This window comes from Balaenoptera ricei, chromosome 9 (genome assembly GCF_028023285.1).
Source record: "Balaenoptera ricei isolate mBalRic1 chromosome 9, mBalRic1.hap2, whole genome shotgun sequence".
Taxonomy (NCBI): Eukaryota; Metazoa; Chordata; class Mammalia; order Artiodactyla; family Balaenopteridae; genus Balaenoptera; species Balaenoptera ricei.
Genome location: NC_082647.1, coordinates 62239491 through 62253468, shown reverse-complemented (window position 1 = coordinate 62253468; position 13978 = coordinate 62239491). Strand labels below are relative to the sequence as shown.

The 13978-nt window shown below is 37.6% G+C and overlaps 1 protein-coding gene across 1 annotated transcript in view; it reads left to right on the top strand.

Moving 5' to 3' along the window:
- The window catches only part of COL28A1 (collagen type XXVIII alpha 1 chain), a 153940-nt gene that overhangs the window by 41611 nt on the left and 98351 nt on the right, over window positions 1-13978 (top strand). Inside the window, 4 exon segments of the mRNA XM_059932803.1 lie at window positions 630-698; window positions 7898-7966; window positions 10471-10540; window positions 13865-13932. Of these exon segments, the coding sequence (XP_059788786.1) occupies window positions 630-698; window positions 7898-7966; window positions 10471-10540; window positions 13865-13932 (276 nt within the window).

Genomic DNA, 13978 nt, shown 5'->3' with positions numbered 1-13978 from the left:
GGATGTACTAGAGCAGAAGTGCTTATTTTAAATGGCTTTTCTATGTCATTGGGAAAATAAGACTTCGACGCAGGGCTAAAACAGAGAGCAGTACAAAACAGTGCACTTTGAATGTAATCAGGTGTCACCATGGAATGCATTTAGACAATAAGCACATTGAGATTCCAGGGAAGGTGGAGTTTATACTGGCAGGGTTACTGGAGAAGGGTTCTGAAGGAGAAGAAATGTGAAACAGAACTGAAAGGCGAGGCGAAATGGAACAGGGCAGTGGGGCGGGGGACACATCCCCGGATGGTGGCGAGGGGGCAGAGAACAGCACAGGCATTGTTAACTTGGTCATTTCAATAACCAAAAGGAGTCGTACACAGTCTGACCTGTCAATTGCTACGTAATCGTTTCTGAAAGCTGAAATTGCATTTAGACAAGAAGGAATGAGGAACGTTTGGGAGTAATTTGTTCACTTAAATTCAAGGCATTTTTCCTCCTCTAGATTTTTTTTTAATCTTTAAGACTTTGAAAAGTTTGACAATTTTGCTATTTATCTTTGTTGAAATCTCCAGAGTATTTTGTGCTATGTGTATTCTTCATTTAAAAAATCAAACTTTCATTCAATTATTTCTTCCTCTTAGGAGGAAAGAGGCAAGGAAGGAAGAGCTGGGCCTCCAGGACCGATTGGTGTCGGTGAGCCGGGCCAGACAGTGAGTAGCAAGAAATTCTAGGTGGAATTAAAAGGACAAATATAGTTCTTATGTGCTCTTTTGGGTTAGAATAAATGTTTAAACTAAGCCATCTTTATCTTTTTAAACAGCAAAAGACGATAAATATATAAAGACCAGATCCAAGTGTTATTTTTTTATAACACTTGAAATAGGGATATCTATCTATCTAACACTTGAAATAGGGAAAGCTATCTATCTATCTATCTATCTATCTATCTATCTATCTATCTATCTATTTATATTTATAGGATATGTACAACAGGCTCTCTCTTACTGTAATCTTTTGTGAGATTAATCAGCTTGTCCTAGAAGGAAGGAGTTCTCATATGTCAAAATTTCCTAGCAGATAGGAGATATAGATTCATACCTAATGTCTATACTTTGTAACTGACTTTCCTGTAACCATGAGAAAATCACTGAGAATAAGGACCTTGCTCATTACCTAACCCGTGAGTATACTCTAAAGCTAGAATTGATCATGGTAGACAGGTAATACCTGTGTTATTTGCAGCTTCTACCTTATGTAGCTTTGATATTTACTATTGTTGGAAAAGAAAAAAAATTCTGTCAAAAGAGAGCTGGAGAGGAAATGAATAAAACATGACTATTCTGGAATAAGAAGCTTTTTAACTTTTCAAGTAATCATTATTCTCCCAGGAAAGAACAGTAGCTGACTTGCTGGGGTACAAATAAAAACAACTGATTGTGAATAGTTGGTCACCCAATTGGGCTTTGCATTGCATAGTTCCTCACATATAACATTAACAGAAACATGTGCTTCCTTGCTGAACTCTGAGAATGAAATGGTACCATACTATCTGAGGGCCAGTCTTTTCACCAATGTCTCGATACACTAATTCAAAAAAGAGAACATCATATAAAGGAAAAATCACTGGTCTAATTATCTACTATGTTTCCACTAACTAGATAGGTCTCTTAAAACTAAACTACTGAGAAAGAAGAATATGAGCTCCCTGCAGACACTGCTGGTTCTACACTGGAGAGGCTGGAAACCTAGAAAACCGAAACGACATCAGCTAGAAATATACAGGCCCAGATAGGTTGCCATGTATAGAGGGAGTACAGCAGAGAATTTGGGAAGTTTTAGACAGAAATGAAAAAATCTTTTCACAATGTTCTGAATAAGTGGGAATAAAAGTGAGCTTCAAGTTTCACTGTAAAGTCTTTATGAACTGTCCAAAAGAACCTGAGATTTTTGAAGCAAGCATAAGATCTCTTCTTTTTCTTCCACATGCCTACTTTTAACTTAATAAACTTAATAAAGAGCTCTGCCTTGCTGCTGGATCCTAGGAGAGACTGCATGGCTAATCATGGGACAATACATGACCATACATGTTGAATTTTTTCTTTTTTTGGCTACGTTAGGTCTTTGTTGCTGCACGCTGGCTTTCTGTAGTTGTGGCGAGCAGGGGCTACTCTTCGTTGTGGTGCGTGGGCTTCTCATTGCAGTGGCTTCTCTTGTTGCGGAGCATGGGCTCTAGGCACGTGGGCTTCAGTAGTTGCAGCATGCGGGCTCAGTAGTTGTGGCACACGGGCCCTAGAGCTCCCAGGCTTCAGTAGTTGTGGCGCACGGGCTTAGTTGCTCCGCGGCATGTGGGATTTTCTGGGACCAAGGATCGAACCCGTTTCCCCTGCATTGACAGGTGGCTTCTTAACCACTGCGCCACCAGGGAAGTCCATGTTGAATTATTCACCATGAACTGGGTGTTATACAAGCCATCTAGGCTATGTGTCGTAGAAGTTCATCATTATTCTTGAAGATACAAATAGTTTCATGAGTAATTGGCTCAGACTCCCATGGCATCTACTCCATTGCTACTTTTCCCACAAGCCACACCTATAGCCCCATATGAAGAGACAAAGGAAGAACAAAACTGAGCATGTTTTGCTGGCCTAGCTGGAAATAGACTCCTGTCCTCTTCATGAACACAGAGTATGAAGATATTTGTGTCCTAGGTGAATGCTCACCAAACCACATCCATTTTAAAGAAGGCTCTAAACAAGTAGACAGGATGTCAATCAATCTATTTGCACAGCTCTACTACCATCCAGTCAGTTTTAATGAGTGGCTGGGATGGAGGTTATACACAGGATCAACATAAACTTCCTTTTAACAAACCTAGTATGGATACTGCCACTGCTGAGTGACCAACCTGCAAAAGGTACATGCAAGCCTGATGTCATCTTTCTCTGGAAAGGGCCAGTCACACTGGTAGTATCAATATGTTGACTAGCTGGAACACTTTCATAATGGAGATGGTCATGATGATGGCCATAATTGGTGGGGAGGGGGGTCAGGCAATTAATCAAGTAAGGATTTGCCATTACTGTCCACCATTGAAGGACTTACTGAATGTCTCCATAGATCTACTATGATGCATATAAATATGGATATATTTGTGTGCTTCAAATTCATGGGTTTCATGAATCCGAGAATTCAACAATTTTGAAAGTTCTTAGTTGTTATCTCTTCAGATATTTTCTTTTTCCATTCTCTATTTATTTAGAAATTCTGTTAGACATTTAGTTGTATTTTAAGGTGATTTCCTCAAATCTGACTCATAATTCACAAATTTATCTTTGTCTGGTTATAAAATGTCCTTAAATCATACCTTGTATTTTTAACTTAATGAGTATTTTTAAAAATTCTTAAAGCTAATTTTAAAAATCTGCTTTTTTTTTTTTTACTAATGTTTTTGCTATACTGTCCTCTTTGCTTCTTATATTTCTATTCTTTTCTTAAGACCATTAAAGTATACTTCCTTTTTTGGTCTCTATTATTTTATCCTATTATTTGGCAACCTTGGGGAAGTTTACATTATATTGGCTCACTTTTACTCACTGAGAATTATTTTCTTGTATGTTTGGTACTCTCGCATCTGAACTCATTGTCAGCCAGGCTTAACTGTGAAATCCCAAGTGTTCTGTGTGGAGCATGTTTGAGAGAAGTGTGCATTTGCATCTCTTATGTACTCCAGGCACATCCTTGATGCTAATGTCTTGATTAAGGTGTCCCCAGACCACCAACATGGTGTCACTTGAAACTACAAACCCATACACAGCACAGGACCAGGTTAGGAGTTTTCGGGCCCATTTAGAGCCCAAGTGAAGGTAGACAAGATTCTTGTCATTCATAACACTGTGTTTATGGGATGGCTTTTTTCTACCCTGCCCTTTCATTGAAGATATATAACTTTGAAGGTCTAGCTTTATGGGGGGGATCTTAGTTCTAATTTTCTCCTTGTTTTCCATCGAGTGAGCCAAAGTCTTTGCTCCTGGTTCTCCCTCTTAGACTACAAGACTTTGTCCTACCATACAACCACACTTTTTACCCAGAACAGTTATAGTGTCAGCTTACATGCTTACCTCTAGCGTTCAGTGCTCTTTTTGTTTTGGAACCCTGTGATTTCCCTTATTTATTGATTTTTGGGGCCTTCATTTTAAAGAAAAATGTATATTACTTGCCTTTCTGTTTGTAGCTAGAGAGTTTTCATGATATTGCCAGAACATGAAATTCTTGTTTGTTTTCTTGCTAACCAATCACAATTACACAAATTAGAGTGACACTGTGAAGTCTCTGATTTAATTGGGAACTAAAATCATAACAAAGATGGGAAGGATCTCAAGTAATACATGAAAATATTCTCCCAAAATGTCATAATAAAAAATCAACAATGAGAGCTTTTTAGTTATTTCAAAGTAACATAAAGACTTACCTTAGGACTGACAAAGGTTCTGCTGAAAGAACCTTTGTTTCTTTGCCTGAATCATTTCAAGTGGTTTCAGGTTTAGTACTAACTACTCTTTTTATATAACAGTGATAAATAAATCTGATCGACTGAATTAATATTCCAGCTCCATGACCTAACTTTGAACTGTCAGCTACCTTCTTTAATTATATGATTACCACTGGTTTTGTGTTGGTCTGACAGATGACTGATTCATGAATAATAAATTGATTCAGACTCTCAGGGTGATCTGTTTGTTTTTTGTGCAAGGATACTCAGAGCACTATCCGTGAAAAATATCCCCTGAAACAAAACTATAATTATTTTGAAGTTAAAAGTAAAGTAGATTTCACTGTTTTAATATTAAGGATAATTTTTATTATTATTGAGCATATTTATATGTAGCATATGCTTGCAACGTATATTGAAACCACTTTTATTGATTACCCACACTATTGAGATTATTAAGGAAGATAATCAGATAATGGACAGTCATATTTTATCTTTTAATGTCTCATATAAAGTATTTCTGATCAGACTCTGTTAGCTGATAATTAGTTCCTTCCACTAGATATTTTTAAATTAGAAGTGTTCATTAGAAGCCAAATAAGAATGTCGTAGCTATAATTAGTTCTCATGGCCTTTGAAAAGGACACTATTTTTTACGAGCATTTTTGTCTTTTAAAAAATAATCTTCAGAACCTAGTGGCAAGACAGGAATAAAGACAGAGACCTACTAGAGAATGGACTTGAGGATATGGGGAGGGGGAGGGGTAAGATGTGACAGGGTGAGAGAGTGGCATGGACATATATACACTACCAAATGTAAAATAGCTAGCTAGTGGGAAGCAGCCGCATAGCACAGGGAGATCAGCTCGGTGCTTTGTGACCACCTAGAGGGGTGGGATAGGGAGGGTGGGAGGGAGGGAGATGCAAGAGGGAAGAGATATGGGAACATATGTATATGTATAACTGATTCACTTTGTTATAAAGCAGAAACTAACACATCATCGTAAAGCAATTATACTCCAATAAAGATGTTTAAAAAAAAATAATCTGTTGGTACCGTCTTAATAAATTAACAGTATAGTTCATCTAACCCAAGTACTTTCTCTTTCTCTTCTCTGGTTGGCAGTCATCTTTCATCTTGACTGTTTAACTGGAAAACTTGAGAATATACTGATGGTGTAGAATATTACTCTGACAGTTTCCAGTAATTAAACCTTGAATCACTCTTTTTTTTTAATGCTCCTAAGTGACTGTTCACAAGCATTAACGCTGTTCTCAGCAGCTTGGAACACATGACTCCTAAAAGCCTTCATTATTTTCATTTTCACCTTGGCTAACGTATTCTAGAAATGCCGAGACGAAGGAAGGGTCTGTGCTTACTCTGTGCAGCGTGCCTCTCTCCATATTGCTTAACATAAAGCCGTTCACTCTGAGACTACCTAGTTTGTAAAAACTTTATAAAAGGACATTCTTAGCAATTGCAGGATTCAAGGGAAATATAATTTTGTTAGTGATAGCAGATATTTATTGAGTGCTTAATATGTAAGAGCTTTAAATCTCTCTGAGCTAATCTTTATATTAATACGTGTGGTTGAGGTAGGTACTATTGTTACCACCATTCCGATGACAATGCGGAACTTTAGAGAGATTGAACTATTTGCTTAAGATCACATTGCTAATATGTAGCAGAGCGGGGGCTTGAACCTCAGTGCAAATGACACCCAAATCTGCTTTTAGTTATCATGCAAGACTGTAAACTTTATGAGACAGGTAGCAGGGCTGCCTACTGTTTTCAGACCCTAGCACAGTGACTCGCACCTACCAGGCTTTTGGTAAACATTTGTTGAACGAATGGGGAAAAAAAAATGGAATGGACTGGAAAAAGATTCCTTTGCATTCAATGTAAATTGAATTAGTTTCATTTGTCATATCGGTGGGGAAGAAGAATAATTTGTTAATATTTTTGGTATCATGTGTGATATTAGCTAGGGCTTGTCTGTTTAGTTTGCAATCTAGTTTTCACACTTATGTTTATTTTCCCCCCTCGTTAATTGCTCTAACATTAGAGTAAGCTGTCATGGATATTAGAGCTTTGATTAAGGTCTTGGATGGTTAAAAGCTAGTTTTCCCACAAGCATAGCAATTTAAATTGAATTAAATGCTAGCTTTTTCCTTCAGTTAAAGTCTTTACTAAATTGGCTATGCACAAATACTAAAGAAGACTCTTTTAAATATACAGTATTAGGGAAAGGCAAAAAAAATTAAATATGGGATACAGTTAGCTTTCTCTCTCACAAATCTGTAGCTGTGATCAGTCACTTATGAGCATAATGCTGTATCCTAGTTCTGCTACCAGGCTTGAGTAGAAAGTATCTCTTAAATTCCCCTGGATTACTGTATACTGAGTCCCAGGATCACTCAGAGTGTCTGCCGCGGGCTGGCTTTGGGGCTCTGGGCAACTCAGTAGACCTTGTTCCATCAAAGATTTACTGCCCTGGCAAGAAAGCCCTAATTATCTTTCTAGGTCCATTAGAGGAAAAGCTCCAGTTCATGCTTCTACAATTCTTGTTGTTAGTCCCTTTTCTACTTTTTTTTTTTGCCCTCTGGCCAAGAAGAAAGAGGGGAAAACTTTATAACCTTTTAAAATTCCAGGTTTAAGTGACTATTTTGCTGTTATTTTTCAATGAGTATGTTTCCTGTCAGTCCATTTCAAAGCCTGGGACTGTGTTGTTTTTCTTGCCTTATGTGAGAAGTCCTCACCTATCTGAGTGCCTTTTTAAGGAATAGCCACATGGGCTTCTTACTTTTAAACACCGAGATGGAAAATCCTGTTCCTCCTTAATGATTCTATCACGATTCCTACTTGCACATAAACCTCCAGTGGATTCAACCAGTTCCTGAAAGAATTCAAGTTTGAATCTAAATTTATCAGGATGGAAATTAAAACAATATATGAATAGAATTCAGGGCTTTAAAACAGCTGTGTAGTGATTTCTTCACAGGGCTCCCCTGATACCTAATTAAATTATTAATCACTTCACATCCTTCTCCAGGCCACACAGTCCTAGATTTTTAGCCTTTCCTCATAGGATTGATTTCCTCATCCTTATTCTGAAGCATCACTTAATTTCCATTTTCCTCCCATGTGAGAACACCAGAATAGAACATCTTATGCCAATCAAATGGAACAAGTATTTAATACAATGAGAATATTATTCTTCACAACTCTATGATTCTACTGATCAGTATGGAGTTTACTAGAAGGATTCTCACTAATCCCATGAACAGGACTATGCCCATGTGAACTGAAATATGACCATTTTCTTTCTTGCTGTCTCCTCCCTTCCCTCTCCTCCCATTCTCTCTCTTTCTCTCTCTCTCTCTTTTCTCTTGCTCCTCATCCCCTTGTATCCTAACCAGGGTCCCCGTGGGCCTGAGGGAGCACCAGGAGAGAGGGGCTTACCAGGAGAAGGACCTCCAGGACCAAAGGCAACAACAACACCTTCTACACTGAGGAAAAATGCTTCGTATTGCATGGTCATGAATTACAAATTTAAAAAAATGTGTCCTAGCCAATTATCCCAGGTCAAGTATTCTCCTGACCATCTTCACCCTATTAAACAAAGTAATATGTAAATTTCCCCTTAACATGAAGCTATAGTGACATTTGCAAATATAAATAAGTAACTGAAAGGCTACTTCTTCATATAATTACTGCATATGAAATTAGAGAAATCTCTTAAAGTATTTTGTCGTCATTAAAGTCACAGTGATAAATAGCATCTTTATGCCCAGAAATTAAGTTACTGAACGTGGCTATACCAAGCTTTACCCACAGCTTTGTTTTGTGAAACGTACAGAGGAAACAGTCTAATAAAACAATTTGTCATAGTACTGCCATTAACATAAGAAAGGGAATGTGGGTGGGTGGAGGGAACTGGAGTTACCATATTACCAGAAGGAGCAAAATGTTATGCAAGACCTACCTTTTACCTGGCAATTGAGAATTTAAATGTTTCCACTGCCTCCCATATGTAATTCTTGGAGCTCAGGTTCCTCTAGACCAGGGCTTGGCAAACTTTTTCTGTAAAGGACCAGACAGTAAATATTTTAGGCTTTGTGAGCCATACGGTATCTGTTGCAACTACTTAACTTCTGCTGCTGCAGCATGAAAGCGGCCCTAAACAATGTATTAATAAATGAACTTGGCTGTGTTCCAATAAAGCTGTATCTACAAAAAACGTGCAGTGGGCTGAATTTGGCCAATGGTCTGTACTTTGCTGATCCCTGCTCTAGACTCTTTACCCATAATATATGGCTCATTTGCCAAAGGCCACCTAGGAAATGATTTTCCAAGACACTTTGGGCAGCATCAACAAAATTTCAGAGTAAGTAAGGATAAACTTTGGGGTCCTTTTTCCTTCTTTTCTAAAATCTTTCCCCCAGAGACACATGTATGCATACACGCTACCCAGAGAAGCATGTGCTGCTTTCTACGTGTCTAAGACCTTCCACTTCAGTCATTCAGTCGAGTCACGGAGATCCAACCTTCTCAGTATGGCCTCACACTCTAAAATTGCTTCTCATTTTCAGCCTCTTCCACCATGATCAATATTCAGTTATCTATGAGAAACCTAAATCTCAACTAAAGGGAAATCAATTAGTTAAAACAAATAATTCACACGAAGTTGTAACTGCTGGATTGAATTTTAAAAGAAGCCCTTGTTAACTAACAAATTTTAATTTGTTATACTAAATGGAAATAACATGTTGGATGAAGGGGACATTACTTATGCTCTTGACTAACCAAAATATCATCATCAGAAGGCAGAGGCCAGCAATTTGGCACTACATTTCAGAAAGTTTTATAATACATAATTTCTTGAATTGTTTTTTGGCACATAGTAAATTTCTATTTATGTGTAGCCCAAACAACCTGAAAATTCAGTAGCCAGAATTATTTCTCCTTATAATCTGTGGGGTTTAAAAAATAAGAAATAAGTGAGAAAGGAATAAATGAAACACTGCAAAGCATATTTCAGGGCATGTCTTAGTGACAGATTCAACTGTATGATATAATGATACACTCCTTCATAATAACCCACTCTGACTCATCAGAGAAAGAACTCATTATATTCAGTGTTGTTTTAGGGTTGACTGGACACAAATATACTCTGTGGTAACAATCAGAAGAACCCATTAGTCAGAATACTTCACTCCCCAACCAGCAAGACCAAATCGGAGTTTTCTGTATGTTCTTGGGGCTACTTTGCAATGACGTGGGGCTACTTTGCAATGACGTAGGGCTTAAGTGAAGAAATTATGAATATAGAAGGACATTAAGGTGTGTTTTCCTGTTTCCTAGGTTTCCTGCAAATGTTCTTTGATTTTGCTCTCGGTTCATGAAATGTGTGCTATTTCTGATTGATTCCATGGTTTGTTTTTCATACAAATGCACAGTGTTATGACTTCATTGATATTACATTACAACCAGAGCTATTCACATAGTTCATGTGACTCTAGAAGCATATCCAAGAGGATTTTCCATGAATTCTTCTAAAACTAAGTTTTCAATAAATGATTATAAATTCTGGTATAAAACATGTAATAAATAATTCAATCTTAGCAAATATTATTTCATACGCTGAGAGACAAATTTTCATTGTGTAATGGATCCAGTTATAGAAATGTTGAGGAAATGGAAGACTGATTCTGTTAGTTATAATATGTGATTGATCAGATCTCCCATTTCCAGATATATCTGATTATATTAGGAATGGAGCGCTTTTCCAACTTTAGTGATGCTGCAGGTGTTCTGCTTGGATAGATTCTATTTATGAATGTTAAGGCTAATTTTCTTTGGCAATTTACAAATCTTGGAGTTAGAATTACCCATTTGTAGTTAGCAGTGAATTTAGATGCTTTGAATGCTTGAACTGTTTTAAAATCCTGAATTTTATTAGTGCGTTGACATCCCTTCCATATACTTTCAGGGTGAAAAAGGTTCTGAAGGACCAGTTGGCCCACAAGGATTAGAAGGCCCGTCAATCGAAGGGGACAAGGTACTGCAAAAGGGTGTATAATAGAAAGGATGCCAATACAATTATTTTTTTCATTGTCCTTTATGTATGTACATTTATGAACTATGTACAATCTGATGATCATACACCACAGGTATCCAGTTAATTATAAAGGCCTTAAAGACCAGTGCAAAGGGAAAGCTGCCAGAAGGGGAAGAGATATAAGAAATGTGCAAAAAACAGAGAACTCAAATCAGTTTGGAGTCATTTATATGTCAATATCTAAGCATATCATTATATATTATATTAAAATAACGATTGACATTGATGATTATCTTGGGTGTTGTATTTCTACTTGAATTACTTATTCCTTTTATTTACTATTTACTGGTAGCTGTCTCTTCTGGGCATCTGTATCTAAATAGTAGAGACAGTGGTAAATAGTGAATTATACAAATTTTAGATGTCATACAAGTCTTGGTTCAAATAGCTCAGCACTGGTGGTGTAACTCCACTTCCAAAGTACCTTAAAAATATGTAAGATGCTCTTTCTTCCTTTGGAGTACTGAGTACAAGAGAACTGTTGTGTTATGAGTTTAGTAAATTAACTTATCCAGGTGTTGTTGACATGGCATTCGTGGTTTTACATCTGGAGCTCATGCAAAGAAAACACATTAAATATCAGAACATTATCACATAGTAATTGCAAAACTTTCATCTGCTATTCCCTTACCAAATCAATACTGTCTTCCCTTTCCCTTCCCCTTTCTTCCTTTCCTATTCTTTTATATTCTGTGATTCAAGTGGCTGGATAAACACCTCTATGATAAGGACTCTCAAATATACACAATTGTTGCAGCACAAGGAAGCAGCTTTAATATAGATATTAAATGTAAGTAATAATACCCCAAAGAGGATCTCTCTTATTTTATTGAATATTTGCAGAAGAGTGATATGAGTTGGGTTTGGAGTTAGGGGGAGTGAACTTGAATCTTGCTTCTGCCATCTATCAGATGTGTGACTGGGAGTTACTTAACCTCATCTGGAAAATGGAGATGCTTACTTTCAGAGGGTTGTTGTGAGGATTAAATGAGATAAAGCATGAAAAGCATTTAGTGCACTGGCTGCCACATGATAAGCAATCAAGTTCTAAATCAGAATAGCCCAGCTTTGAAGTAGAACTTGAGTCCTTTACATGTTTCCATCCATGATATTTATTTAGACTAGGGAGTGACACAAAGTGAAACACTGAGAAGCATATGCCAGGACATGTATTAATGACAGGTTCAGGTTTTTAATATTATATAAAGTAGGATCTAATGATGTGCTTTTGTTCATAAAAACATATTTATTTTAGCCCAGGCATTGGCAAACTACAGGGCAGGCTGCCTGTTTTTGTAAATAAAGTGTTACTAGAACACAGGCATACCTGTTCATTTGGGTATTGTCTATGGCTGGTTTTGTACTACCAAAACAGCATCATTCGTTATGAAAGAGACCTTATTATGACCCAAAAGCATAAAATATTTACTATCCAACTGTTTAAGAAAAAGTCTGTAAACCCTGATGTAGTCTAAATACAACTGACATTAAAATAAGAGTATTTATTCATGTTGCCTAATCCAGTGGTCAATTCTCAGTTGCCAATTTACTTGACCTATCAGTAGCGTCCTCTGCTAGGATCTTCACCTTCTTGAAACAATCTCTTCACCTGATCTCTCTGGCTGCACCTTATCAGTCTCTACTGCTGGTTGTTCTTCATCTCTCTGACCTCTAATACTTGAAGCCTCCAAAGGGCTCAGTCCTTGAACCTTCTCTCTTCCCTATCTACTTGTAAACTCACCCAGTCATGGCTTTAAATACCATCTATATACTGAGGGATCCCAAATTTATGTCTCCAGCTCAGGCCCCTCCTGCCTACTTGATACCTCCATTTGGATGTCTATTTTAGGCATCTCAGGCTTAACATGTCCAAAACTAAGCTCCTGTTATACCCTCCCCCAACCTTGCTTCATCTCAGTCTTCTCCTTGTCAATAAATGACAAGTCTATTCTTCCACAAACCTCAAAAACATCCTAGGGTACTCTCAATCTGTAATAAATCCTGTTGGCTCCACTTTCAAAATCTATTTAGGATCTGAGCACTCCCCACCACCTTCACTCAACAGCCTGGTCCAGGCCCCCATCACCTCTCACAGGGACATCTCTTCAGTTTGTTCTCAGTACGGCTTCCAGAGTGAGCTTTTCAAGACTAAGTCAGATCTTTCAATCCTCTGCTCAAAACCCTCTAGTGGCTTCTCATCTCCCTCAGAGAAAAGCCAAAATTCTTACTATGGCCTAAAGCACCCTACTGATTGTTCTGCCTGAGCCCACTGCCACACTTCCCTGACTTCATCTTCTACCACTTCCCCTCGTGCTCACTAGCTCCAGCCACATTGCCTCCTTGCTATTTCTGGAATGTGCCAGGCATCACCCTTGCACTGGATGTTTGCTTTGCCAGGAATGCTTTTCCTCCAAGTTTCTACCTGGCTCATTCCCTCTCATCAGTGAGACCACCCCTGGTCACCTTTTCCAAGACTGCAGCTGTCTCCCCTTTCCTCCATTTATTTTTCTCCTTAGCACTTATCATTATTAAACATACTATTTATTTCTTCTATCCATCTTGTTTATTATCTTCTGTTTCCTCTACAAAAATGAAAGCTCTATGAGGAAAGAGAGTTTTGACTGTTTTGGTCACGGCTGTTTCCCTGTGTTTGGAACAGTTCCTGGCACGTAATGAGCGCTCAACAAATATTTGTTGAAACACACAGAGAATGGATGAATGATACTGTTCTTCTTACTGATAACTCTCACTTTATTTCCCAAATTTATTCATGGAAAGAGAAGGTGAGGTTCTTTAATTTTGCTGCACTTACCTTAGATAATTTCTTAATTTTAAAAATGCATTTTAGTAAGATTTGGAGGGAAAAGGTATTTAGAAATTTGAAAAATATTTTCCTTTAATTTCTCTCTCAAATATTTATTTTCTTGCACCCTATGAATTTTATACTTCTAAATATTTCTGTTATGATCCTAACAAGAAGTGTTTGTGTCATTATAATAACAATTCAGGAATTCTGGGTTCTTGTGTGAAAAATAAATATAAAGTGGGGCAAAGAGTCACCAGTTTAGACCAAATAGTGAAAACATCATTCACTATTTTGGCAAATTTGAACTACAAACTATTTAAAAGGAATGGTGCTTTCTAACTTTCCATGTGGAGCTTCTTTATGGTTTAAAGATAGACTTTAATCCAGCATAATTCAAGATTAGCATAGTATGAAATAATGAGGTTAGTTGTTATACTTCTGACTTTATTTTCTACACCTGGGATATGGGACCTGTGGGACCCCAAGGACCAATGGGCATCCCCGGAATTGGGAGTCAAGGGGAACAGGTAATCAACGCTTTCTCTCTTTCCCTTTTGTACAGAACATTCTGGC